The 27,140-nt window shown below is 55.9% G+C and overlaps 3 protein-coding genes across 6 annotated transcripts; 2 read left to right on the top strand and 1 right to left on the bottom strand.

Moving 5' to 3' along the window:
• Positions 1-1,286: 1,286 nt before the first annotated feature.
• TBC1D13 (TBC1 domain family member 13) lies at positions 1,287-16,816 on the top strand. Of its 2 annotated transcripts, XM_036416262.2 has the most exons (12): positions 1,287-1,442; positions 2,448-2,521; positions 4,012-4,052; positions 4,638-4,699; positions 4,842-4,941; positions 5,657-5,739; positions 6,751-6,910; positions 10,161-10,371; positions 11,128-11,291; positions 13,188-13,348; positions 13,612-13,669; positions 14,438-16,816. In XM_036416262.2, exons 1-12 carry the CDS (start codon positions 1,420-1,422, stop codon positions 14,501-14,503), a joined length of 1,203 nt encoding a protein of 400 aa, XP_036272155.1. In that variant the 5' UTR covers positions 1,287-1,419; the 3' UTR covers positions 14,504-16,816. The 2 variants fall into 2 exon arrangements, with proteins under 2 accessions (XP_036272155.1, XP_045429584.1); XM_045573628.1 differs by lacking the exon at positions 4,012-4,052 and having other exon boundaries at positions 1,368-1,442.
• Positions 16,817-18,346: 1,530 nt separating this feature from the next.
• ENDOG (endonuclease G) lies at positions 18,347-21,153 on the top strand. The gene is made up of 3 exons (XM_036416254.2): positions 18,347-18,865; positions 19,744-19,853; positions 20,828-21,153. The coding sequence occupies exons 1-3, from the start codon at positions 18,347-18,349 to the stop codon at positions 21,108-21,110; spliced, it is 912 nt and encodes a 303-aa protein (XP_036272147.1). The 3' UTR covers positions 21,111-21,153.
• SPOUT1 (SPOUT domain containing methyltransferase 1) lies at positions 20,570-26,785 on the bottom strand. Of its 3 annotated transcripts, none has more exons than XM_036416248.2 (12): positions 26,674-26,785; positions 25,991-26,036; positions 25,577-25,702; positions 25,307-25,466; positions 25,012-25,101; positions 24,852-24,901; positions 24,485-24,615; positions 23,004-23,076; positions 22,815-22,913; positions 22,229-22,331; positions 21,915-22,062; positions 20,570-21,306 (listed from the first exon to the last, which is right to left on the bottom strand). In XM_036416248.2, exons 1-12 carry the CDS (start codon positions 26,707-26,709, stop codon positions 21,133-21,135), a joined length of 1,236 nt encoding a protein of 411 aa, XP_036272141.1. In that variant the 5' UTR covers positions 26,710-26,785; the 3' UTR covers positions 20,570-21,132. The 3 variants fall into 3 exon arrangements, with proteins under 3 accessions (XP_036272141.1, XP_045429579.1, XP_036272142.1); XM_045573623.1 differs by having other exon boundaries at positions 22,815-22,919; positions 23,010-23,076; XM_036416249.1 differs by lacking the exon at positions 25,012-25,101.
• Positions 26,786-27,140: the final 355 nt, after the last annotated feature.

Genomic DNA, 27,140 nt, shown 5'->3' with positions numbered 1-27,140 from the left:
GTGCTCGCAACCAATGTACATGCCCCTGACCGGAATCGAACCTGGAACCTTTCAGTCCGCAGACCGACGCTCTACCACTGAGCCAAACCGGTTTCAGCTTCTAAAAATTTTAAATACATCCAGCCATTCCACTCCAAGAGAAATGAAAGCATGTGTCCACGTAAAGACTGGTGCATAAATAGTCACTGCGGCTTTATTGTAATTGCCCCAAACTGGAGACAATCCAAGTGTGCAAAGGACAGACTATGGTCCCTCCAGACAATGGGATCTGCACAGCAACACAAAGGAATGATCTGTTACAACGGATCTCAAAATAATTATGCTGAGTGAGAGGAGGCGGATAAAAGTAAGTACACAGCGTGGGTTTCCCTTTATGTACAATTAATTCTTTTTATTAAAAAAATTCCATTATATCCACGTTGGTAAGATTTCATATTTATTTATTTTTAATATATATTTTTTATTGATTTTTTACAGAGAGGAAGAGAGGGGGATAGAGAGTTAGAAATATTGATGAGAGAGAATCATCCATCAGCTGCCTTCTGCACACCCCCTACTGGGGATGTGCCCGCAACCAAGGTACATGCCCTTGACCAGAATCGAACCCAGGGCATTCCAGTCCGCAGGCCGACACTCTATCTACTGAGCCAAACCGGTTTCGGCTACATATATATATATATATATATATATATATATATATATATATATATATTATTGATTTCAGAGAGGAAGGGAGAAGGGGAGAGAGTTAGAAACATTAGTGATGAGAGAGAATCATTGCTGGGCTGCCTCCTGCACGCCCTCTCCTGGGGATCGAGCCCGCAACCTGGGCACGTGCCCTTGACCTGAATCGAAGGGGTGGAGGTGTCTATCCACTGAGCAACACCAGCTAGGGCTCTATTGTTCTTTTATAGCACATTTTGCCTTCACGGAATCCAAAAGTCACCGAAACACTGGCTTGTAGTCCTGTTTTCCGTCCAATATCTGCTCTCGGGGTGAAGATCTGGCAGGGAAGATTCCTGTGTAGCGTGGCAGAGGGAGTGCATTCCTGAAACAAGGACACGAGAGCTAATTGCGGGTGACAAGGAGGCGGTGACGGGGATATTTCGTAGATGGAACCGGAGGCCCAGGGAAGCTCCAGGAAGAACCTTAGGGCACCCGCTCAGCGCCCCCACACTTGGCCGCGGGATCCGTGGGCTGGACAGGGAGGGGGCGGGGCCTACAGAAAGGGGCGGGGCCTGGAGAAGGACCGGGTCTAGGGAAGGGGCGTGGTCTAGGGGAAGGGGGCGGCACGTGAGTGGGGGGCGGAGCGGCACGGAACACGCACGCGGGCGGCGCGTTTCCGGTCGGAGGCCTGTGCGGAGCGCCCCGCGTCCCGGGGGCGGCGGAGGCGGCAGGGGGGATCCGGAAGTCAACACCATGTCGAGTCTGCACAAGAGCCGGTAAGGAGCCGCGGGGCCCACCCGGCCGGGCCGCCACCCCGGCTTCGCGGAGCGCGCGCGGATGCGGCCAGGCGCCCGCAGTCTCGGGCGGAGGGGCTCGGGCGCCCACTTCCCAGCCTCATCGCCGGTGGGCCTGAATGGGCACGGGGAGGAGGCACTTTTGGACCCCGGGGTCACCGCTTGTCTGTCTCTGTCTCTGTGTCTGTCTGTCTGTCTGTCTCTCTCTCTCTCTCTCTCTCTCTCTCTCTCTCTCTCTCTCGCCCTCTCGCCCTGGGTTCCCTCTTCCCCTGGTGCCTTCCTCATTCAGGGCCTCAGTGCCCAGTTCCTCAGGCCTCCCACCCTTTTCCTTGTTAACCTTTAGTACCCTCCTCCAAATACTTGCCATACCCCGTGCTCATTTCTTACTAGAAATGCTAGGAAACCTGAATTTTCCCATCTGCCCCCTCTCCCAGGCCAAATCCTGCAGCATTGGCTAATTTTTTTCTCCATCTTCAGTTTTCCTGCAGGATTTGTTGTTTTAGACCTTTTGCCCTGGTCTGCAGGCAGGCCCGGAGGCCTTCTCATGGTTATATTTTTGAGCCTGGAGAGCTGCCTGCAGGTTACACAGGTCCGCTGTCTGTGGATCAAATTACTCCTGGTTCCCGGGGTTCATTGAGTTCAGAGAGTGGAGCTGTGGGCTGGACCTGGCTGGCAGGCATCGCCCAATAAATGCCAGCTCACTACATGTGAGGATGTGTCTGGCTTCATGATGCTTGTGTGATTGAGGACCTCTGGACAGGAATATCTCCACGTCTTTGAGCTTAGAGGAAGCTTTGACCGGAAGCTCTGTAGCTCCCCACGCTGACTTTGCTTCGGACCTTCGTGAGTTTTGCCATCTGAAGGGGAGGGAGCAGCAGGTTGGAGATGAGTGGTCTGAGGGAGCCGTGGGCTTCGGAGTGCTCACTAAGCCTGTCTGTCATCTTTGGTTTGGGTGCATCTCATCTGCCTCCCCCTCCCGCCTTCCAGGATTGCGGACTTCCAGGAGGTCCTGAAGGAGCCCACCATCGCCTTGGAGAAGCTCCGGGAACTCAGTTTTAGTGGTAAGAGGCAGCGCCCCGTTTTCAGAGTTTTCCCAGAGCGGCAGCATTGTGGCGAGGATGGAGGGGAGGGTGCCAGGGCCATGCCGGGTTCTGGGGGCCAGCCTGCCTCTTGGGGCTTCTCCAGATCCCGTGGAGCCGACCAACCAGGGACTCCCTGAGCCACAGTGAGAGGCCACAGTTAGCTTGCCGGGGGTCTTAGGGGGCTTCATTGGTGTCTGAAGGACGCTTTGTCACCTCCTTGGAATAACTGGGAGGACAGAAGATGGCAGGAAGAGCGTGGGGAGGAGACTTCTTGAGCTGAGGCCCGTCCTCCCTCATTCCCCGCGCTTCCTGTGTTGCAGAATTTGGTAGCTGCAGAGTAGTTCCTGGTTCTCTCCCTGGCTGGGGACCAACGCCTACTGAGGCGATAGTGAACTTTGGTTAGCGGTGAGAAAGTTTCCAGCCTGAGACAACTGGCTGATGGAGCTGTTCCTTGGCAGTGTTTGACTTTGCCCTTGCTGGCTCGGTCAGCCTTCATCTTTTAAAAACCCCAGGCTGTTCTGTGGAGCTTCTCGTCGCTGCTCAGCCTTTGTACTTCTGTCAGCAAGCCATTCTTAGGGATCTGCTTCCCCTCGCAGGTTCTGAGATGGGGGCATGAGCTCCCGGTCCAGGTAGGCAGGGACCTTGGACAGCAGCTGCACTCGAGGTTTCTGACAGCGGTGCAGAAGTTGCCTTTCTGTCGGGAGTGGTAACTGGGCTCTTGAGGTGCTGGGAACCGCGGGGCTGAGGAATCTGCCAGGCCTCCGAGGGCGCGGTCTGCGGCAGAGGTGAAAGTTTGACCCCGGGAGACAGACTGACCTGTGTCTTGAGTCCCTGATGACATTCCTTATCTGTAAGATGAGGACAGTGAAGCTGATCTTCCCTCCTTACAAGGGTTATAATGAGGGTGAAGTGCAGTCAGGTCCGGAAAGCACAGAGATTTAGCATTTGTAGCTTAGTTTACGGTCTCCTGTGTGCCGTGCCCTGTGCCAGGCGCCGGGAATGTTAGTCAGAGGAGGTTCTTGTCCTGGGGCTTCCCTTAGTGAGCACTAAAATGTTAGCCATGTACACAAGTTACGCTCTGCCATCCGGGCTGTGGGGGATGCTGTGACGTCACGGAGCTGTTCTGCATAGGGGGCGACTGGCCTGATTGGGAAGAGATGGTGGTGGGTACAGGTTGCTCCGAGGAAGAAATATCCAGGATGAGGAGGTTAATCCTCCAAGGAATAGTCCAGACAGAGGAGCTCTGGGCTGGGGACAGGGGTCAGGGGTCACGGAGACAAAGCACACACAGGATGAGCACCTAGTCTAGTAACTTTTGTGGCAGTAAATGATTCTTGAAGAAGTACTTCCTGCTCACTCCACTCCCTGCCCTCTGGCTCCGAGGTGGAGGGCCGGGGGGGGGGGGGGGGGGGGGGGTGGGGGGGGTGGGGCTCTGGCCTAGGTATGACCTTTGCCCGCTGTGTCCACAGGCATCCCCTGTGAGGGCGGACTCCGGTGCCTCTGCTGGAAGGTGGGTGTGCCTGCGGGGGGGGGGGGGGGGGGCTTCTGCTCTGCTGAGAGTCCCTGGTTCCTGTACGGGCTGCCATGCCCCCCCTTCCCCTCCCATCCCCGGCCCCCCCTTTCTGCTCTGTGCCTTTCCTTGCGTTGTCTGGGGGAGCTTTTCTGGGAAGTCCTGGGCTTTCGGTTCCTCTCGGTGTCCCCTGCAGGATCCCTTTGGGGATGGAAGGCTTTGTCATGCCAGCGAAGCCCTGTGGGTCCTGGCTCAGACAGAGCAGGGGCAGTGATGCATATTGGGACGAAAAAGGCTGTGCTTTGTCCCAAACGATTAAGTGCTGTGGCTGTGGGAGCCCAGTCTCCTGGTTTCCAGCCCCTTTGAGCACAGGGTCTTATGATCATCTGGAAGGGTCTGTGAGGAGGAGAGGAGGAAAGGCCTGGGTTGGGGTAAAGGAGGAGGGAGGCCCCCAGCCATGCCTACACTCCTGGGCTTCAGCCCGTCACGTCCTCGCTGGTCGTTATCAGAGGTTTCGCTTGAGGCCTGTCAGCCTCAGGGTTGGGCTGGGAGTCACCAGTGCTGTGCTCCTCTCGCTCTGTGCAGATTCTCTTAAACTACCTCCCGCTGGAGCGCGCCTCATGGACCGCCATCCTGGCCAAGCAGAGGTAGGTGAGACCTGGGAGAAGAGGATGACGGGAGGGTCTTTGTATCAGACAGAGCAGGTGGTGCTGAGTCTGACCTGCCTCTTGTTCCGGGCTCCTGGGCAAGGCCTTTGGGAGTTACCCTCCCCGCTCTTCTCTCCTGCAGGGAGCTGTATTCCCAGTTCCTGAGGGAAATGATTATCCAGCCCGGCATTGCCAAGGCCAACATGGGTGTGTCCAGAGAGGATGTGACCTTTGAGGACCATGTGAGTAGGGGTCAGCAGCGGGGACGGGGGCTACAGGGTGGAGAGGGGTGTGGGCTTTGAGTGGGCAGTTGGCCCTTCCAGTACCTCCGTTCTTCATTTGGCTGCTCTGCCCCTGAAGGTGGTCTCCCTGGTGCCCCGGGCCCAGGCGGGAATCTAAGTGGCAGCTCGGAGTGCTGTGAGCAGCACTGAGCCCGGCCTCTGCCTGCATTGTCTCCTTCCCGCCTCACCCTGTTCCTTGACGCAGGCTCTGTGAGTTGCTAGCTGAAGGGAGCCAGGGCAGGTGGGAGTGAGGCGGACTGCCTTTCTGGCCTGGAGGAAGCCCCTTCCTTCTCCAGTATGAGCTCCGCCTGCGCGCCTCGAGGTGTGAGACGTGGCGGTGGGGCCCATGCAAGCCCAGCCTCCAGGGGTTGCAGTCAGTGACTCAGCATCATTTAGACCTCAAGATACGGCATTCATTCATCCATTCATTCAGTCGACAAGTATTTAGTGAGAACCTGTCCTGGGCAGCATTCTAGAGCCAGAGCAGGAGGCAGAAGGAATGGGGTCCTCCGGGCAAGGGTGTGCTCAGAGCAGGCAGCTGGGCTTGGCTGTTGGCTGTGGAGCTGAACGGGGTCTGTGATGGGATTGATGGTGTGAGGCCACTGCTAGGCCTCTGAAGGCAATGCCTCTGGAGCTCCCGCTGGGCCTGGGAGAGCAGCTTGTGTCCTCCCCACAGCCTCTCAACCCAAACCCCGACAGCCGGTGGAACACCTACTTCAAGGACAACGAGGTGCTGCTGCAGATCGACAAAGATGTCCGGTGAGCGGGCGCTGGGCTGGGAGGGGTCCCTGGGACTCCTGGGCGGTCCCAGTTCTGTCCTTTTCCTTCCCAGTCCGGCCAGCAGGGTGCAGTGGGGCGTGAGGAGCTGTGGGTGGTGTCTGGGCAGCCAGTGATGCAGGGCCTGAGAATGGGCTGGTGGGTGCATTGAGTGTGTGTGGGGTCACTGTGCTTGCCGGCGCCCAGCTCTCTCCTCCCTGCCTTGGTCTCAGTTTTCCTGGGCGTTAATGGGTTCACCTGATCATTCCTTCACCAGATGGATATTGACCCCCTGCTCTATGGCGATCCTAATGCCGAGACAGGTGTCCCTCTCCCAAAGGAGCCTAGAGCCTTGGGGGCGGGGCGATGGGAAGACGGGTGTTCAACAAATTCGTGTAATTAGCGTTGATGGTAAATGCTCTGAAGGGAGAGTTCAGGTGTTTCAGGTGTTCAGGTGCCTCGCTGAGGGAGCAGCGTTCAGGCTGAGCTCCGGGGAGTCGGGCCTGGGGAGAGGGAGGGAAAGGCTGTGGGGGGTGGGATCTGCCTGTGCGAGGCCCTGAGAGCCCATGGAGCCAAGGGAGGGAGACGGCTGGACCTTGGACTTGCTTTTCTGCTCACTTTGTCTTGGACATTTATTTCCCATGGCAGCTGTAGAATATTCTGTACAATGTGCAGTGTAACCATCCTAAACCACACTACAGTTAGCACTCTTGTACATATTAGCTGTTTTTGACATGGAAAGATGTTTGTGATTTAAGGGACGAGTTGGATCATAAGTTGAATAAGAAGACTTTAAAAAGTAAATATTATATATATGTGTGTGTGTGTGTGTGTGGGGGTGTATCTGCAAATACACATAAGAATATGGTTATATGTTATAATGATTATATTGCCTCTTAAAAACTAAATTAAAAAATATATAATGTTATTAGTTTTTTTAAATGTCTTTTGGGAGCTGGAATGTCTGACGCCTCGGTCCTGAGTAACAGTACTCTCTCCTGTTCCCTCTTGCAGGAGGTTGTGCCCGGACATATCCTTCTTCCAGAGGGCCACCGAGTACCCGTGCCTCCTTATCCTGGACCCCCAGAACGACTTTGAGACCCTCCGTAAGCGGGTGGAGCAGACGACGCTGAAGTCCCAGACGGTGGCCCGGAACCGGAGCGGGGTCACAAATGTGAGAGGCCGCCTGCGGGCCCCAGGGACTCCCCGTGACAGCCTTCTCCTTCCTGCTTCCCTTTGGCCACTGGCCCCACGACCATCTGTCCTGACAGTCACTCAAGACAAGTTCAGTCCTGCTGGGGCTCTTTCTGGAAAGTCAGGGATCAAGATCAAGGCTGATGTAATGGCTGCTGGGGGAGGCCCCTGCTGTGTGGTGAGGGAGCCAGGCTGCTCTTGGAGTGGAGATGGCTCTTTCAGAAGTAACTCCAGGTGTGATGGGAGCATTGCTGGGTGGGGAGCTGACCTGGCCTGGCTATCAGGGAATACTTCCCAGAGGAAGTCTTATGTTCAAGCTAGGAGGAAAGAACATTCCGGAAGGTAGGAGGGCATGTGTGTCAGTCTTTGGGCACGAGGTAGTGTGGTGTGTTTAGGGAATGGAGGTGTGCAGTGTGGCTAGGAGCGGAGGGCAAGGGAGAGAAGGTGGCTGGAGGACACTTGAGAGGTCGGTGTGGTGAGGCCATGGGGCTTTTGTCCTGAGGGCTGGGGAGCGCTGGTGGCATTCTGAGAGGACAGTGATGTGATCCAGGTCTGTTCTTGTAAAAGACCGCTGTTGGCGCTGTGGGGTGTTGGCCTGAAGGGGCAGGACCGGCGGTGGAGGGGTGGAGGGGGTCTGGGAGGTGGCTGCTTTGCTCAGGCAGGAGGGGGTGGCAGTTGGGGCAAAGACAGATCTGAGGGGCTTGGGAGGTTGGATTGATGGACTTGTGCTGCCAGGCCATGCTGAGTGCTTGAACCCCGTCTTCTACAGGCTCTGTAACTACCGCCAACTGAGTGTGGGAGCTTACTTCCTAACGCCTGCCTACCGGTTCGGTACCTGGAGCTCTGACTTTTCACTGCCTCCTACACAGGAAAAACTTCCCTGTAACCTTCCAGAAGCTAGGGACATGACACTACGGAGCTTTTCCCTCCAAGTGGAACGGCTGGTCAAGGCTGTGTCTGTAGGAGAGCAACCACTTCCCGCTGCAGGGCCGATGGGCAGTTACAGCTGGTCCCAGCGGCCGCGTGCCTGCGACAGCTGGGTGTGTGGAGGTGCAGAATGCTGGCTGAGTGAGAGGGGCTGGCTGTGTGTCCTGGCGGCAGCAGCTGGCTCTGTCATTCCTTTCACTAGTCACTGAGGGCTGGGAGCTGAGCTCTTACCCATTTTAGGTTTGGACCTTGTCCTGGGGGCAGAGCAGCTGACCAGAAGCTTCATTCCTAGACTCTGGACCCGTGGCGAGGCAACTTGAGTCAGAGCTGACCATCTGCTTAACCCTGGGCGAGTCACCTGGGCTTCCCTTCTCGGCTTCCATCTCTTCTTCTGTGGACTGGGCATAATCCTTTCTGCCCTGCCTGGCTTTTGAATTGCCAAGATGAAACGAGGTCATGGCCATGCAGATTCCTGGAAAGCTGGAAACCACTGGGCATGCTTTGAGGCCTGAACCTCAGGTTCTGGAGTCAGCAAGCCTGGGATCGAATCCTAATGCCACCATTTAATGCGAGACATGATGAGTGACCTGTCTTTTCTGAGCCTGTGTTTCCTAGTCTTGAAAGTGAATGTTGGGAGAATATTCTAGGTTGTTCAGAGCATGACATTGAGGCATGTTGTGGAGCACTGACTTGCACAGAGAGAGCTCTCGGGAAACGTAGGCATGTATGTGTGTCTGCACATGTACATGTATGTATACGCATGCACATGTACGTACAATGGGAAAGGGAGTTGAAACGCCCCAGGGCCCTGCACTTGCAGGACAGTTTCCTGCACTGTCCCTGCCTGGCTTGCCTGTGGCTCACACAGGTGGCCCTGAGTCTGTGCCAAGCTCCCGAGGACCTGATGGGCAGCCGGTGTTGGCGACCTCTGCTCCATTTCCTAAGTTTTAAGTAGGGATTATCCTCTCCAGTTTCTTCTTATGAAAATCTCAAAACATTCAGAAATATTGAAAAAGAGAGTACAATGCATACTTATATGTTCTTCACAGCTAATGTTATCAACGGTTAACATCTGGCCATATTGGTTTTTGTGTCCTCGACTCCCCCAAGCACCTCAGCAGGCCCCTCCTGGGAATAAGGCCCTCCTCCTCAGCACTGACACTCTAGGAGGAGAAAACATGATTAATAACTCCTAATGACCCGTCCATGCCGTGTGTCCTCAGTTGCGCTCAGAGTATTTTTGTGTTTTTACTCCCAACCAGGCCCCAGTCCAGGTCTGTGGGCCACCTTGGGAGCTGGTTCTTTAGTCTCTTGATCTGGAGCAGCCTTCCCTTCCCCCAGCCCCCACATCATTTCACTTTTCAGAGATTCTTAGCTTGTTCTCTATTTTTAAAAAACTTTTTTAATATGTTTTATTGATTTTACACCAAGAGGAATTGAGAGGGATAGAGTTAGAAACGTCGATGAGAGAGATACATTGACAAGCTGCCTCTTGCACACCCCCCACTGGGGATGTGCTCGCAACCAAGGTACTTGCCCTTGACCGGAATCGAATTCGTGACCTTTCAGTCCGCAGGCCGACGCTCTATCCACTGAGCCAAACCGGTTTTGGCAGCCTGTTCTCTATTTTTGGCATATTTGAAGTTTTGTTTTCTAAATTGAAGTATAACTTAACATGCAGTAAAATGCACAAATCTTAGGTATACACTGGATGAATTTTTCCTTCTGTATGTATCTGTGTGACTGCCAACCAGAACAAATCACAGAATGTTTCTATTTTGCAGAATATGCCCCTTCCCAGTCAGTACCCCTCTCCCAAAGGGAAGCAGTAGTTAGGCTTCCATCACTGTAATTTGTTTTTTTAATTCTCACCCGAGGATATTTTTTCCATTGGTCTTCAGAGAGAGTGGAAAGGAGGAGAGAGAGAAACATTGATGTGAGGGAGACACATCAACTGGTTGCCTCCCATACTCACCCCAACGGGCTGGGGATCAAACCTGCAGCTGAGGCTTGTCTCCTTGCCTGGGAATTGAACTTGAGACCCTTTGGTCCTTGGGCCAATGTTCTAACCACTGAGCAAAGCTGTCCAGGGCTTATCACTGTAGATTAAATTTTGGTCCAGCTGTCTTGTCGAATATTCCACCTTCTGGCTTTGTCTTCTTTTCCTCTTGGATATGTTCCTGTAAGCCCTGTATTCCCCATCAGCTGGTGGTTAAGTTTAAACTTAATGGTAGACATTGTTGATGAGAACATGCTGTCCATAATGCCACCCATCGTCTTACTGGGCTTCTCTTCTCCCCCAGATGAGCTCCCCACACAAGCACTCAACGCCGTCATCCCTGAATGAGTACGAGGTGCTGCCCAACGGCTGCGAGGCCCACTGGGAGGTGGTGGAGCGGATCCTGTTCATCTATGCCAAGCTCAATCCTGGCATCGCTTACGTGCAGGGCATGAACGAGATCGTGGGGCCCCTCTACTACACCTTCGCCACCGACCCCAACAACGAGTGGAAAGGTAAAAGGGCTCTTGGCTGCCCCCATCCCTTGTTGCCGGCTCCTTAAAAAACGGACCAAAGGAAGCCAGGCCAGTGGCTTTACCAGACTGTGCAGCCCGCAGCCTCTCTCTGGGCCTCCCTCTCCCCTTGTTGGGTACGGGGTTGGCCTGGACCTCTCAGAGCCATCCCACCTCAGACCTGCTAGAATGTTGGAAGAGGACCGAGCTCTTTTTTTTTTTTTTTTTTTTTTAATATATTTTATTGATTTTTTACAGAGAGGAAGGGAGAGAGAGAGAGAGTTAGAAACGTCGATGAGAGAGAAACATCTACCAGCTGCCTCTTGCACACCCCCTACCGGGGATGTGCCCGCAACCAATGTACATGCCCTTGACCGGAATTGAACTTGGGGCCTTTCAGTCCGCAGACCGACGCTCTACCACTGAGCCAAACCGGTTTCGGCGGGGACCAAGCTCTTGATATTTGTAACTGAATGTCTGATAGTGGATAGGAGATGTTATACAGGAAATGGAATGATAGGACTTAAATAAATAGTGATTTGAAAAATGTCATCAGAAGAGATGTAATCAGTTGCTAAGCGGGTGTACAGTGTTACCAGAAGATGAGAGGAAAGAGGGGATGTCCTCGGTATTGGGATGGAGAGTGGTCAGAGCCTGCCCGTGGGGGTAAAGGGAGGGTGTCAGAGGTGAGATTAGGGGTGGGATTCAGGAGGGCACCAGCTCCTTTTGGGCTGCCTTCACCCTGCCCATCTCGCCCAGAGCACGCCGAGGCAGACACCTTCTTTTGCTTCACCAACCTCATGGCCGAGATACGGGACAACTTCATCAAGAGCCTGGACGACTCCCAGTGCGGCATCACCTACAGGATGGAGAAGGTGTACTCCACCTTGAAGGAGAAGGATGTGGAACTCTACCTGAAACTGGTGAGGACCCAGGTCCACCCGGAAAGGCCAGGTGGGAAGGGACAGGCTTGCTGAGCATCCCAGGTCCAGGGCGAGTTCTGGGGATTGAAAGTGGCTGCCATTGCTAGGGAACGGTGACCCCCTGCCGAGAGCCCAGGCTGGCAGGGAAGGGGAGTTGATAGGGTGCCTGTTGTGTGCCGGGCACAATGGGAGACATTTACCAGGCACTTAATTCGTTCAGCCTTTTTGTCATCTCAGAAAAGAAGGGTGAATTTCATTTTTAAAAGTTCAGAAAAATTTTTAAAATCTGGTGTATTTTATGTTTATTTCAGAACACATTTCAGTAAGGAAGTTTTATATAAACAGTTTGGGGAATAAAAAAATTTATATGGCCCGATCCGGTTTGGCTCGGCTGATAGAGTGTCGGCCTGTGTGAGGCCCTGAGAGCCCATGGAGCGGACGCAGGGTCCCAGGTTTGATTCTGGTCAAGGATATGAACCTTGGTTGCAGGCACATCCCCAGGAGGCAGCTGATCGAAGTTTCTAACTCTTTATCCCTTTCCCTTCCTCTCTAAAAAAATCAATAAAATATATTTATTTAAAATATATTTTATTGATTTTCCACAGAGAGGAAGGGAGAGGGATAGAAAGCTAGACACATCAATGAGAGAGAAACATAGACTAGCTGCCTCCTGCACACCCCCTACTGGGGATGTGCCTGCAACCAATGTACATGCCCTTGACTGGAACTGAACCTGGGACCTTTCAGTCCGCAGGCCAATGCTCTGTCCACTGAGCCAAACTGGTTTTGGCAATAAAATATATTTAAAATATTTTTAAACAAATATAGAATTATTTTTTTTTTGCTGTTTATTTTTTAATTTTGATTTGAGAGAGGAAGAGGGAGAAGGAGAAACATCGATTTGTGCTATCTACATATGCATTCATTGGTTGATTGTTGTGTGTGGCCTGACTAGAGATTGAACCTTGGCGTATCGGGACTGCAGGTTTTCAGTTAATGATGCTCACTGTGGCTGACCAGAGTGCGCATCTCCGCTGGGAATAATTTGCTTGTAGGCTTGTCCTATGGTAGGGGTGTCGAACTCAATCAGAGAAGGGGCCAAAATCTAAAATCCAGCCTAAATTGCGGGCCGAATGGTTTACTGAACAGTCATAAACTGTCATTGTGATGGAAACGCAGTGGAGTGCAGTGATGACAGCGCGGTGCGGGCCACATTGCAAGGCCTGGCGGGACGGATTTGGCCCGCGGGCCGTGTGTTTGACACATGTGTCCTATGGAGTAAACAAGTGAGGTAACATATTTAACATGCTAAGCACTCAACTGAGTTACAGTAAGTGCCCGGCTAATGGTCTCTCTCTCTCCGTAATCTGTACAGTGTTTTATTTCTTTAATATTTTTATTGATTTTTAGAGAGAGAGGAAGGAAGAGCAAGAGAGAAAGAGAAACATTGATGTGAGAGCAGAACATCAATGGGCTGCCTCCTGCACACGCCCCCTACTGGGGATCCAGCCCGCCTCCTGGGCATGTGCCCTGACCAGGAATTGAACCAGCAATCTGTTGGTGCATGGGATGTACAGTGTTTTAAAAATAATCTGAGCTGTCATTTAAAATCTAGAGAGCTTATGTAAGTTTGGGTTTATGGCTTCTCTTTAAAAATATCAGAAGATGTGACAGCGTGGGTTGTCAGCAGCAGCAGCTACCCCTTTAACCGAGCAAGGCTATGGAGGCGGCCCAGCGCCAGCCCCGAGAGTGCCCGGCCCTCACCCCTGGCCTGCTGCCTCCTCGGCTAGGTCCCGGGCCCTGCTGTGTATCTGAATGTACATGTAAAGACCGCATGATGTCACATGGCGACCAGCCAACACGGATCCTTGCACCTACTGGCGCCTCTCTCCCCAGCAAGAGCAGAACATCAAGCCCCAGTTCTTCGCCTTCCGCTGGCTGACGCTGCTGCTGTCCCAGGAGTTCTTGCTGCCTGACGTCATCCGCATCTGGGACTCCCTCTTCGCTGACGACAGCCGCTTTGACTTCCTCCTCCTGGTCTGCTGTGCCATGCTCATGTGAGTGTGGCCTGGAGCAGAGGGCGGGCGGGGCTGCTCTCCCTGGGCTGGAGGGGGCCGCTGGGAACCTTGGGCCAGTGTCACACCAAACTTGCCGGGGGTGGTGAGCCAGAAGGAGCCGGAAGGAGCCGGAAGGGGCCGGATGGGGCCGGATGGGGCCGGACGGGCTGGATGGGCCGGAGGGAGCCAGATGGGGCCGGATGGGGCCTGCACTCGGAGCAGCCCAGGGTCCCAGCACTTTGCTGCTTGTTTTCCTTCCTTAGATTGATCCGGGAGCAGTTGCTGGAAGGGGATTTCACTGTAAATATGCGGCTCCTTCAGGTAATGGTGTTCAGAGGCAGACGCTTACCAAGGGCCCACTCCATGCCAGCTGCTGGGACAGGGGGGTTCAGAACAGTAGAGTGTAGCAAGGCTTAGGAGTCTGGACCCCTGATGCAGATCTGGGTTTGGCTGGGTGTGAGTCCCGGCTTTGGCACTGACCTCTGGAGTGTAGTGTGGCCTTGATGGAATGACTTGACCTCCCTGAACGAAGCGCTCTACCTGTTCGTTGTACCTGGGACACCGCGGTGCCCAGTGTGTGGAGGTGCTCAGAAGCAGGAAAGTGTGGGGCTCAGTGGTTAAGGACATCGGCTCAGCCGTCAGACAGTGTTAGGTTCTGCTCTGCTAGCCATGTGACCTAAGGCAGTAATAAGCTCTCTAGGCCTCAGTTTCTTCACCAACACCTGCCCTGGGGTTCGTTTGCAATAACTTTACTGAGTAGATCAGTAAACAGGCATAAGCACCCCATGATTGGGCTTTTGAGGTGCCCCTGTGAGCGGATGTATGGGCAGTCAAGCCCAGTGCCAGGTGGGGAGGGAGGAGCAGAATGGCCCTGGTCTAGGGAAGGGCAGCCGGACCGGTGGGTGGAGCTGGTTGGCTTGGTTACGTAGTGCCAGGTGGGTGCCATGGTAGCTGCATGTAGGGTGATAACCTGTGGCCCCTGCCTAGGGCCCCGGATGCAGCATGGTGACAGGCCTCGGTGGGAAGGGCACGGGTGGGCGGAGGTGGAGCTGACTTCAGAGGCCTCTTGTTGGCTTTTCCTGTGTCCAGGATTACCCCATCACAGATGTCTGCCAGATCCTACAGAAAGCCAAGGAACTCCAAGACTCCAAGTAGCCTGGCAGCGGAGGCCCATGGAGAGAGGCCACCACTGGTTCCGGAGTCCTGGCTTCTGGAACACAGAAGCCTGTGGGATCACAGCCGAGGGGAAGCTCCGTCCCCTAGGCCACTCCCACTGGGGGCACACTGTGCCACGCTCCTTCCTGACCACCAAGCCCTGGCTCTCCCTCTGCCTTGCACCCTGGGACCCTCCCCCAGGCGCTAGGCAAGGCTGGAGCTCCGGAAGTTGTGTCCTGCGCAGATGAGGGCGCTGGGCTGGCACAGGTCCCGCCTGCCGCTGCCCTGCTGTTCCCTCCTGCTCCGGTGGGGGAGGTGCCTGGCAGATGAGCCAGAAACCACCTCGGGTTGGTGCTTAGGCTTCTCTGTGGGCACAGTGACACTGTGAGGGCGCTAGAAGCTGCCAGGCCCAGGCCACACCCTCTGCCCCTCTCTCACCGAGTGTGTGTGTGTCTGTCGGTCAGTCTCCTCTGTGTCTGTCAGTGTGAGTGTGAGGGGGGAGGGTCTTTGAGTCCCTCTAGGTCTCTGCTTCTCCTTCTGTGTCTCTGCTGTCTCCTCCCTCCACCTCTCTCACAGAGGCTTTGCTCCTCAACATGGCTCCCCCTCTGCCCTCCTCTCTTGGGGTGCCTTATCCCCAGCCTCTTCCCCTCACTCTTCCCCTCCACGCCTGTGAAATCCAGAGAAAGAATGAGGAGTCTGGCTTAGCAAAGCCCCTGGAAGCCACCCTTGGTTTTTGCACCCTGTTCCCACCCCCAGCCCTAGGCTCCCAGGTCCTCAGACTGGGAGGGAGTCCGCAGTGCCTCACTAGAGGGCCCTGAACCTGCCTCCCTCCCCCAAATCTTGGAAACCATAAGCTGCTGAGAAATGATGGCCCATGAGGCTTTGAGCCTCTTACCCTCCTTTCTGCCCAGGGGTGGAGAAGGGAGAGCTGAGTCTTCAGAGATTTCCCCAAAGGCAAAGGACAGTAAGGCAGTGCGGGGCCAGGGTTTGGGTCCAAGTGCTTCAGAAGAGCAGTCATTTCCGCGGCTCTCGGGGCCCATCCAGGGAGGTGAGTCCCATGATTGGCCTGCGGGACCAAAGGGAGCCCCCCCCCCCGGGCCGGCAGCGCTGAGCTCAGAGGCCCTGGATCCTGTCAGCGCCAGGGGAGCCGAGCAGCAGAAGGGGTGCTGTCACCTCCTTGGGCTGGTCCCAGGATTTGGGGCAGGTGCACTTAGAGCAGGAGCTGTTGGCTACTCCCACTGCTGGCAGTGGGAAGAAAGGGCTTATTCTGATCAAGTCTCTCCCTCCTTTTGTAAGGAGGCAGGTGGTTTGGGTCTGGACAGCTGGGTAATGGGACAGGGTCTTTATCCTCCTCAGACTGGGGGGCAGGTACCCTGGTGCCCTCAAAGCAGGCAGGTTGTGGGTCAGGCCCAGCTGCCCCCAGGCAGCTCCTCCTGCTTTGGATGCTGCTGGGACTTTTTGCACCTGCCTGTTTGCCACCTCCTCTCATAACACAGTTTTTGGGAGATTTTTACTATTTATTCAAACTGGATATTTATTGCAGATTGGCAAATGCTTGGTTTGGGGGATGGGGGGACCCGGGAAGGCAGAAAAGGAGTTAGAAGCATGTTCTTTGGGCTTTCTGAGGTCAGACTCGGCATCCTCTCCCCCTTCTTCTGGAACCTTCCTGCTTCCCCAGCACGTCCTGCTGGGAGTGCTCTGAGCTCTGTACTGGAACTGAGGGTAAGGAGGACTCCAAGTCCCTGCACCAGACAGACACTGCTTCCCACCATCCTGGCCCACCTTCCCAGAACTTGTTGGCTTGTTCAGTTCCAGCTTTGACTCCTTCGTAGCCTGAGATATGGGCACCGCCTGGGACCCAGCAGACACTGCCCAGGGCACCTGATGTGTTCCCTCTCGCCTGTCCCCTTGCCTTCCCTTCTGGGGCCACACTACTTGAATCACTGCATCTAATTTGCCTCAGTGGCAGGCCTGAGGCCAGTGCCCTCTCCTTGACTTTGGGATGAAGGTCAGGAGCACAGGGACCATGTCCAGGTTTGGCTGAGGAAAGAACCTACCCTCGGTGATTCTCTTTCTAAACTCTCAAGGGAGGTTCCCAGACAGCCACGTGCCCGGCTCTGCCTGTGAAGCTGTCCCGGGAGTTTGGGCATTACAGACTGGGCTGTATGAACTCAGCAGGGCTCACTCACCCCGGAGGGTCAGTTAGTCTGCTTTTGTTTTTTGTGTTGTTGTTTTTTAAAGGAAATCAGTTTTGTTTCTTGAATCAATGCTGTTGATGACAAGTTGTCTAATAAATCATGTGTTCTTTGCAAAGGGCGTTGGTGCTGTAATGGGCTGGAACCTTGGAGACCTCAGAAGAAGGAAGAAAAGTTTGGGCAGGGGTGGAGTCAGGAGGCTCTTGGAGGTGTCTGAGGAAAAGGCCAGGAGGGCCTTGTTGGTAGGCTGTTTAGCCCCTCATTCAGGCATGCAGTTTGCAGCTGGGAGAAGGAGGGGGCGTGGACTGGGGAAAAGGTAATTACATCATGGTTTCAGGGCAAGTTTTTTTTTTAGATTGGAAAACTTTGAAAACTCATACACAAATAAAACAAGTCATTCATATCCCACAATCTGGAGGAAATCCCTGACAATACGTTAGTCTTTTCTTTGCAGATGTAATTTTTATTACATAACTGTCTTTTTCCAAGCAAATGAATACTTTTATTAACATGGTAAATTTTTAAATGCGTGGTAGGGTCTTGACCTCAAATGCTTGTCAGGTCTGCTATTCAAGTGAACTTAGAGCTGGACAATTTGTGAACCTGGAAGATACCTAGTCCCTGTCCATTTTAGGGTCCAATGCATAAAATCCTTGCTTTTCTTCTCTTGCCCCTCAAGGGCCCTTGCAAGGATTTCATTTTATGCCCAGAATCCCCTGAAATGCATAACTGTCTTGATATATAGTTTTGTGTATCGCCAGCTCCCACATGGTAGTGTTGAGCAAGTTGCTGGATGACTTAATTTTTTTATAGGCTATATACTATTCTTTCTAATATACCAACAATGTTGGAAGTCCAGTCTCTATTTCTGAATATTATAACTGCGAGGAAGTTTCGTTGAAATCCTTGCGTTCCGATTCATTTTCCCAGCTCAGTCCTCTACCTGGGTTTAAAGGTAAACACCTTTTTAAGGCTTTTCATACATACTGCCAAGCTGCTTTCTGGAATTGTACCAGTTTCTACTCCAAACAGCAGTTAGGATGGGCCACCTGCATCCTTGTTCTCTGAGTGTTAAGAAAAATCTTGGCCTTAGAACTTTTGGTTTGTGGTGCAATTGTTAGGACGCAACCCGCTGTCTGGTCCCTGTTCTGCCACGAGGAGCTCTTCTCTAGACTCTTCTGAGGACTAAATGCAGTGATGGAAGCGCTTTGGACTGAACTGACACTCCAGGCACTCACGAAGTGGGAGCTCTGCGCAGGCGCAGAGGAGGGGTCCTCGCGGGAGACCCGTGAGGAGGCGGGGCGGCGTGGAGCCGGCCCTAGCGGTGGCCAATCACAAACCATGACGCCGGTGCCGCGCCCCCCAGGTCCGCATCTTAAAGGACAAGGAACCGTGGCTTCCAATCATGAGTGGTCTCCCTTCGTTAGTCTTTCTCCCTTCATTAGAGTCCTAAGCCCTTCCGAGCTTTGGAGAGCGGAAGGGGAGGGCACGGCGCCCACTCAAGCCCCCACCCGGCCCCATCCCCGCGGTGGGCCCAACAGGCCGGCGCGGCCCCTTTAAGAATCTCGCTGGTCCGAACGCCTCGAGGTCGCGGCGTTCCCGGCGCCCCGGGCCGCCCTCCATTCGCGCCGAGGACGCGCTCCCGGCCATGCGGACGCTGCGGGCCGCCCTGACCCTGGCGCTGGGCGCCGGCCTGGGCGCGGCGGCCGAGGGCTGGCGGCGGCGGCGGGCGGATGCGCGGCCGGCGCCGGGGCTGCTGGGCCGGCTGCCGGTGCTGCCCGTGGCGGCGGCGGCGGCCGAGCTGCCCGTCGTGCCCGCCGGCCCCGGGGCCCTGGCGGGCAGCGGGCCCGGCGAGCTGGCCAAGTACGGGCTGCCCGGGCTGGCGCAGCTCAAGAGCCGCGAGTCGTACGTGCTGAGCTACGACCCGCGCACGCGCTGCGCGCTCTGGGTGGTGGAGCAGCTGCGGCCCGAGCGGCTCCGCGGCGACGGCGACCGCCGCGCCTGCGACTTCCGCGAGGACGAGTCGGTGCACGCGTACCACCGCGCCACCAACGCCGACTACCGCGGCAGCGGCTTCGACCGCGGCCACCTGGCCGCCGCCGCCAACCACCGCTGGAGCCAGAAGGCCATGGACGACACCTTCTACCTGAGCAACGTCGCGCCCCAGGTAGCGCCCGCGCCCCGACCGGCCCGGGGCTCTGCAGCCGCGGTTACTGTGCGGCCCGGGAAGCCGAGTGCGGAGCGAGGTCAGGGCTCACCCTGCCGAAGAGACCGAGCCTGGGCGCCCAGCACCCGCTCTGCAATCCGACCCCGAGGCCCCGGGCTTCGTTTCCTCGTCTGTAAAAACGGGATATTACTGCCATGTACCTGCGTTTTGCAGTAGCGATGGGGACGAAGACTGCAGACCTGGTGCACACTTCCTGGCCTACGGCAAGCTTTCAGTAACTATTAGGCTCAGAGGCCAAGTGACTGCCCACTGTCACTTTGGAAGGAACCCATGCAATCTGTAGGTCCCTGAGCTGTCAGCCGTTGTCACACTCCGCCTGCCTGCCTCCCGGGAGTAAAAGGAGATACCTGCAGGCAGTCAGCTCCCGGTAGCCAGCAGGCACTGTGTACCCAGCAAGCCCCCCTCCCTCAGCGGCCTGGCACCCACTGGATGAAGACTGATGTGGGGTCCAACCTCTGCTCTCCGAGGCACAGCCCCCTTCCCATCTGACTAGACAGTATACTGAGGCCTGGAGCGCTCAGGGATGGACCTGGGAGCAGGCGGAGACGGCCCCAGCTGGGTTCCGCATGTGGTTCAAAGTGGGGAAAGGAGATTGGGAGAGCTGGCCTTCCCATGAGCCCCTGGGGAGCACCCTCCTGAGCTCTGCCCAGGCCCCACCCTCATGGCCAAGTGGCCTAAAGCAGTGACTCTCGTTCCTTGAACCAGTTTTCTCTACAAGCGTGTCTCCACCCTGCAGTGCCTACTCCTCAGGGTTCAGAGTGGCGCCTCTGGCAGCGGAAAGGTCCCAGCCAGTCTCTGAGCCCCCTCTCTCCTGCCAGGTGCCCCACCTCAACCAGAATGCCTGGAACAACCTGGAGAAGTACAGCCGGAGCCTGACCCGCACCTACCAAAACGTCTATGTCTGCACCGGGCCGCTCTTCCTGCCCAAGTAAGGCCGGTGGGTGGGGGTGGGGGTACCAGGGTCTCCCTCACCCCTTCCAGGCACATCCCAGGCTCTGGGCCAACACTGCCAGGTCACTGGTCATCTGGCTTATTGGTGAGCCTCTCCATTACCTGCCAGGCTCCCGAATGCACTTCTACAGAGACCTTGTCTTCTCTGCCCATGGGCACCAGGCCCTGCATCTGCCCTTGTTCCTCTTATAACACCTCTTGCCACCCCCAACCCCCAATCTCGTGCTCTGCCCAAAACTTCTTGTACCAGGCTCCTGCCCGGTCTCTCCTTTGTTCGGAGCAACCCTCTGTTCCCTGAGATTTCCCTCTTGTCCCTCTGCGGGCCTACCTCCCAGGGAGAAGGACCTGGGCATCCCCTGGGCATGCTCAGTGATTGGGTGACGCCATGGGTCGGGATGGGATCCAGGCCCTATCAGGTGGATGTCACCATAGGGCTCGGCATGGGCTGGCCGGGACACTGATAAACAATGAGCAAGTGCCTCCTGAGGCCTGCGTTAGTTAGGGGAGTAGACTCATCTGAGGGTTAGCGTGGAAGTCACCCCACAGGGCAGTGTTCTGGGCATGTGCTGTACGCCTGCCCTGTGCTGTGCTGGGAATCCAGCTGTCACTGCTGGACCACTTGGTGTTCACCCTGCACAGGAAGGCAGGCAGCCACTGAGTGTCTGTGTGGATGAGTGCAGATGTGCAGGAGGCTGGATTCTCTCAGTAGCATTTATTGCCACCCCTCTGCCTGGCCCGACAGACCACAGGGTCAGAGTGAGTCTGCTTTGCAGGAAGCTCCCAGTCTGTGAGGGAAGCCAAGGAGAGCACAGAAGCCTCATGAGGGGTTGTTCCAACAGCTTGACACAGCTTGGGGGTCAAGTCAAGGAATGCTTCCTGGAGGCAGCAGCTTGGGTCTAACCAGACTCCCCGGGAGCCTAAAAGGCCATATGTGCCTGGGTTTGCTTGCAGGACAGAGGCTGATGGGAAATCCTATGTGAAGTACCAAGTAATCGGCAAGAACCACGTGGCAGTGCCCACCCACTTCTTCAAGGTGCTGATCCTGGAGGCAGCAGGCGGGCAAATCGAACTCCGCTCCTATGTGATGCCCAACGCGCCCGTGGATGAGGCAATCCCGCTGGAGCGCTTCCTGGTGCCCATCGAGAGCATTGAGCGGGCCTCGGGGCTGCTCTTTGTGCCAAACATCCTGGCAAGGGCCGGCAACCTCAAGGCCATCACTGCAGGGAGCAAGTGAGGGCAGCAGACTGAGGGTCGCATTAAAGATGGTTATTTTTGGAGAAAGTCTTGGCTGTGTTTGTCTCAGGTGGCACCTCAAGAACCTCTGGCTTCGCCGCTGCTGCTTCGCTGTCCAGTGCCGGACAGACCTTCCGCTGTGCACCCGCCTTGGTGAGGCCCGGCTGCAGGGCGGCCAGCGAGATGAGGATGGCTTCCTGGAAGAGAAGCACAGCAATGGGCTGGGGCCTGGGAGGCGGGCAGGTGCCCTGGCTCCCATTTTGTCTTCAGCGCCTTGGGGTCTCCCGCTTCCAGCAGGGCCCTGCGGTTGAGGTCAGGCCCAGGGTCATCCTGCCAGTCTGCCCCTGGAGCAGCACCAGCAGAGCCCGCAGGTACAGCATCCTGTGCCGAGCTTAGAAGTGGGGCCACAGGTTCTGTGGACGCCCAGGACTAAGCTTTCAGGAGAGGCCCCTGTCCACTGTGGTCACACTCGAGGACGTGGAAACTGAGCACACATACAGTGAAGGAAATGGAGGCCCGGAGCAGGGGTGGGTGGGGTCTCCTGGGACACCCAGCTTGGGAGCAGCTGGACGGGCACCAGCACCCAGGAGTCTAAACGCCCAGCTCACTCAGACCCAGTCCCTGCTACCAGTCTGCAGCGGTGAGAGGCTGAAGGGGGCGGAGGCCATGTCCAGAGGAGGCCGGCTGGGGGCGGCCTTGGGCAGAGTATGCATAGTGAGTTACAACCACCTTAGACCCCAAGGCCCTGGCCAGCGGCGGAACCTGCAGGACAGCCCGGCCGGAAGCAGGGAGGCAGGCGGCTCACCTCTGTGCGGATGGTGCGGCTGCCCTGGCTGGGGCAGGTGTTCACGTACAGGTCGAAGAGGACGCTGGGCTCGGTCACCTCCAGGTTGGGGTCCGCATTCACGCCAGCTTCTAGGCCCTGGAGGCCCCCGAACACCACCAGAGCGTGCCTGGCACCCACAGGAGCGGCCATCACTGACTGCGCAAGGCCACCCTGAAAGCAGCTCCCCGCTCTCAGCCCCGTACACAGGAGGGGCCCAGTCTATAGTTTGCCCCCACCAGACTGGTCCTCTGCTCCGTTCCTCCTCTCCAGCCCCTGCCCCAAGCTGAACCCACCTGAAGCTGGGCAGCTGGGCTGAGGCCACATCCGAGCCTCGCTCTGACGTCCCGATGGTTAGGTCGTAGCCGTCCTGGAAGGGGGCCTCGGCAAACACAGCACCTGGGGGTGAGGCCAGCTCAGTAAGTGTTCTGCTTCCCACAAGCCTCAGCTGCCTGGCTGTGTGTGTGCTCGGGGTGGGGTGTGGAGAAGGGGACCAGGTAAGGGAGTGATCCAGGCCCTCCCGGTTCCTGGGAGGTCAGGGACCGGTCAGGGAGAGGCCACGCCTGTGCCAGCCTGCAGAAGCAAAGCAGAGTGCGGCTAGGAAGGACTTGGAGAACACGTACCGCACCCCTGACTTCTCTGGTCCTTTTGCCCCATTCCCACCCCATGGAGACCTCATTAATCCATCCATACTTTCCCTCTGAAGCCTTTAACAGCATCCAGGCCGAGCACTCAGGGAGACCAAGGCCCAGAGCAGGAAAGGCAGCTGCCCGAGGACACAGAGCAAGCTGGCAGGACAAGGACTCTGTCTGACTTTTGGGTCAAGCAAGGCTGTGGCCTGCCCCAGAGGAAGGAGATTCATAAACGGAGCTCCGTCCTTACTCAGGCAGGAGGCCAGCCGGACCGTGTAGCCCCAGTAGAGACCAGCTTTGGTGCGAGGGTCCTGAGACGACACGACTTTTCCACGGTAGGTCTTGCTTTCTGGGGAGGAAGCGGAGAGGCTGTGAAGACAAGGTGAGAGACGAGGAGGACAGAGGGAGGGTCTGAGCCTTGGGCGGGCCAGGCAGATACCTGCGAGCTGCTGCTGGCTCAGGCGCACAGTCACACGAAGCCCAGGTTCCAAGTTCTTGTCAATCTTCACCTCCTAGGGAGAAGCCAGACACGGGTGTGGTTTCCCACAAGACCAGTAGGGGTCACCACTCGCCCAGATGTGGGAGAATCTGACTGGCAAGCGACCTCAAGCGTCCGGGTCAACCTTAGTCCTCTCACCTGAGCCAGACCTGCTTATAAGATACCATTCCTGCAAAATGGCTATCACAGGACCCTGGTCAAAAAGGAATGCTCTGGGCCCGGCTGGTATGGCTCAGCGGACCTATGACCCAGAGATCACCAATCTGATTCCTGGTCAGGGCATATGCCGGGTTGCGGGTGTGATACCCAGAGGGGTGCATGCAGGATGCAGCCAATTGATGTTTCTCTTATTAATGTTTCTATTTCTCTCTTCCTTCTCCCTTCCTCTCTGCCTAAAAAAATCAACAAAAGCATTTTTTTTTTTTTCAAATGAATGCTCTGGGCCAGCAGAGCAGGAAGTAAATATTTCGAAAACAGATGAAATCTCAGCTTTCTCATTTTGGTGGCACAGCCACTCACTAGCCGTCACTTAACCCCTGAGCCTGTTTCCTCACCCACCAAACAGAAGGCCTTCCACAAACAACAGCTACTGTTACGCTGCACGGGGCCTGGCATGAAGTAACCACTCACAAGGGCACTATTTGTGCCAATTCTGATTCTGGAAAGGGTGCTTGCTTTCTCTTTTGAGGGTTTTTATGCTTTTCTCCATTCATGCAACCAGTTATTTCTGTTCTTTTTGAAAAATAAATCTTTATTGTTGAAAGTATTACATATGTCTTTTCCCCTCCACTGACCCCGTCCAGCTGGTCTGCTCAAGGGGAGGGCACCCGGCATATTGACATGTCTCTGCCTCTGACCCTAGGAGTCTTGAGAGTCAATAGGTGACAAAGGAATCATTCCCTTCCCCATCGTGGCCTGGAGCAGCCCCAGGGGGACTTTGAACTTGGTTTTGTAGGGTTTTGTTTTGTTTTTAAAAGCAGGAGGATCGCCGAAACCGGTTTGGCTCAATGGATAGAGCGTCGGCTTGGGGACTGAAGGGTCCTGGGTTCGATTCCGGTCAAGGGCATGTACCTTGGTTGCAGGCATATCCCCGGTAGGGGGTGTGCAAGAGGCAGCTGATTGATGACTCTCTCTCTCATCGATGTTTCTAGCTCTATATCTCTCTTCCTTCCTCTCTGTACAAAATCAATAAAATATATTTAAAAAAAACAACAACCCAGCAACACAATAAATTCACTCCTGGCTTTACCTATTGGTAAATTTACCCAATTTAAGCACGTCTCTGGTCCAAACAAGCATCAGTGGGGAACTAGCGGGCAGAGATGCCTGGGTCCGGGGCTCCCCACCCACACCCCCCGCTGCCCTGCCCTCATCGCCAGGGTTTATCTGGGAAGTGTGGGCTCATCCACTCCGATTCCCACCTTCTTCATGCCGCAGTTCACAAAGGAGCCCTGGCCTGCTCGGGTGGGCCGGTCCACCACCACGCCCTCTCGGAACTCCGATTCCTCATCCTGACGCATGTGGTGAGGGCTGTCCAGGGGGTTCAGGAGCCCTGTGGGTGTGGAAGGGTGGGGGGGTGGGAGGGGGGGGTAAAAGCACACGGGGGTATGGCAGGGAACCCTAGTTCAAGGTCCAGCTCTGTCACAGATTGCCTCTTGCCACCAGACATAGGCCTGCTCTGCCTGGGCCTGTTTTCCCAGCTGTTCTAGCAATTTCTAAGGATCTGGGAATGATCCATGGGAAATGGGGGTCAGACTCTCCCTCCTCCCCCCCTCCCCCAAGCCTTACCTGCAAACTGTAGATCCTGGTGCTTGGGAAAGAATGCCTTTCTTAGGTACCTAGTGAAGAACACAGATCTCAGGAAGTCCCCAGGGAGGCCACCTCTGCCCGATGTATACCTGGGCCCTCCCTCCCCCCTGCTCAGGAAGCCTGCCCTTCACCCCCTTACTGTGGGCACTCCAGGTACTGCAGGATCCGGGCCAGCTGCACACATGCCTGCCCCTTCTTGCCGACACCCTTGAATTCCCCTTCCACAGTCCTGGAGAGAAAAAGACAGGGCTCTGTGCTCCCTTCAACACCTCGTCCGCCCAGCTGACCTCTGCAGCTCCCTGCTTTGCAGCTCTGCCCACCAGGCTTACAACGGAGGCATTTCAGGCCTGGTTCTCCCCTCAGGCAAGCCCAAGCCAATTCTTGCAGCCCCTCCCTGCTCCCTGAGCTTGGTGCCCTGCAGAATGGCCCCTCACTTGGCTTCTTGGCCCTCTTCATCGAACACCACAATCTCATCCACACAGAAGATGGCACAGGCTCTGGCAATCTGGCCAGCCAGGTAGGTGCGAAGCTCGGGAGACTGGGCATTGTCAAGAATGGAACCGGGCAAGGCCACGCTCAGGGTGTAGGGCCTCCCTGTGGGCAAGGGAGGCGTGTTCACGGTCAGTCTAAGGTCCCTTCCAGACATGGCATTCTCTGCCCCGCCCAGGACACAGTCCGCTCACCCTGGTCCTCCCTCTGCTCACCCTGGTCCTCCCTCTGCGCAGCTGCCTCTTCCTCCTGCTGGCGCTTTGTCTGTTCCTCTTGCACCCGTTGCCGCTCCAGTTTTTTCATCAGCTTGAGATCCTTCCACTTCTTCTTCTCCTCTTTCTCTGGATAAGAAGACATCCCAATAGGTGGAGAGAAGAGGGATTTTGGAGGGAGGAGACGATGACCGTTCAGTGCTGTCGGAGTTCTCAGGTCATGCCAGACGAGGTGCTCCAGTGAGCTGGGTGAGCAGCCAGAGGGGCCTCCCGAGTCTTCTGACCCTTTCCTCCCATCTTGGGCGCTGTGGGACCCACAGGGGAAAACCTGGTGGCTTTTCCCAGTCTGGATGTGCACTACTGGAAGGGCCTGCGGAAGGGTCAGCACAGACACCCTCACCCCCAGCCCTTACTTACTCTGCTGCTTCCATTTTCGCCACTCAACCCGCTGGCCATGTTCACCCTGGCAGAATGGGAAGAAGTATAGGAGTGAGGCTAACTGGCCCCTTTGGGAGGGGTCCCACTTGTTGTACCCCAGAGCCTGGGACCAGGCCTGCAGGGCACAGAGTAAGCTCTTAATAAACTGCTGAACGAGGACCGAGGAGCTCAATTGGTGAGAGCCTTGTCGGGATACACCAAAGTTGCAGGTTTGATCAGGGTATACATACAAGCGTCAGCCAATGCGTGCATCCACCTCTTTCTCTCTCAAATCCATCAATAACATTTTTTAAAAAAACTGTTGAATAAGTTCCCGCTGGAGAGAAGAGGAAACAGGTTCAGGGGAACAGGTCCTGGGAGTCAGAAGAGATAGGCCAAAAAGGGGTCGGGATGGCGCGCAGGGTGCCGCCTCCCGAATCCGGCCCGGCCAGCGTGGCCTCAGCAATGGATGACCTGACGCTGTCCAGGCTGCGGCTCAGACCCCGGCTCCCACCTCCCGCACGCGCTCGGCCACCAGCATGACACACCTCGGGGCTTCCGGCCTCGGATCGGCAACCAGGAGGGAGCGGGAGGCACGGCCCGGCCCCGCCACGCGGCCCCACGCGGCTCCTCCTCACGCCCCAGCCCCAGTCCGGCCCGGAGCCCTACCTCCCGCCACCTACCGGGCCGCAGGGCCGCTTCCTCCCGCGCTCCGCCATGGCCGACGCGCACCTTCGGCCACGTCCTGCCAATCAGATTCCCCTCCTCCGAGCCGCCCAATCCGAGAGGCGGCGGCGCGCGGGGGCGTGGCCTGGGCAGAGAGCGTGGGCGGGGCTGTGCCTGCGGCTGGGGCGCCTGCGCAGTGGCTGGCGCGGCCGGAGCCGGGTCGGTGCGGAGCGCGACGCTCAAACCTCAGCCTGGGGTTAGCCACGGGGACCCGAGGCCACACTGGAGGCGATTCGGAGCTGGAAATGTCCTTGCAGACCGTTTAATCCAGTCCTTACAAGGTTCGTTCATTTCCTCTATTTTAATTGAGGCGTTTTGTGTGTAAGTATGTATGTTAATCCTCACCTGAGGATATTTTCCCATTGATTTTTATTTTATTTTATTTTTTTAAATATATTTTATTGATTTTTATACAGAGAGAAAG

This window comes from Pipistrellus kuhlii, unplaced genomic scaffold (genome assembly GCF_014108245.1).
Source record: "Pipistrellus kuhlii isolate mPipKuh1 unplaced genomic scaffold, mPipKuh1.p scaffold_m20_p_53, whole genome shotgun sequence".
Classification (NCBI taxonomy): domain Eukaryota; kingdom Metazoa; phylum Chordata; class Mammalia; order Chiroptera; family Vespertilionidae; genus Pipistrellus; species Pipistrellus kuhlii.
This window is presented reverse-complemented; position numbering and strand designations above follow the sequence as displayed.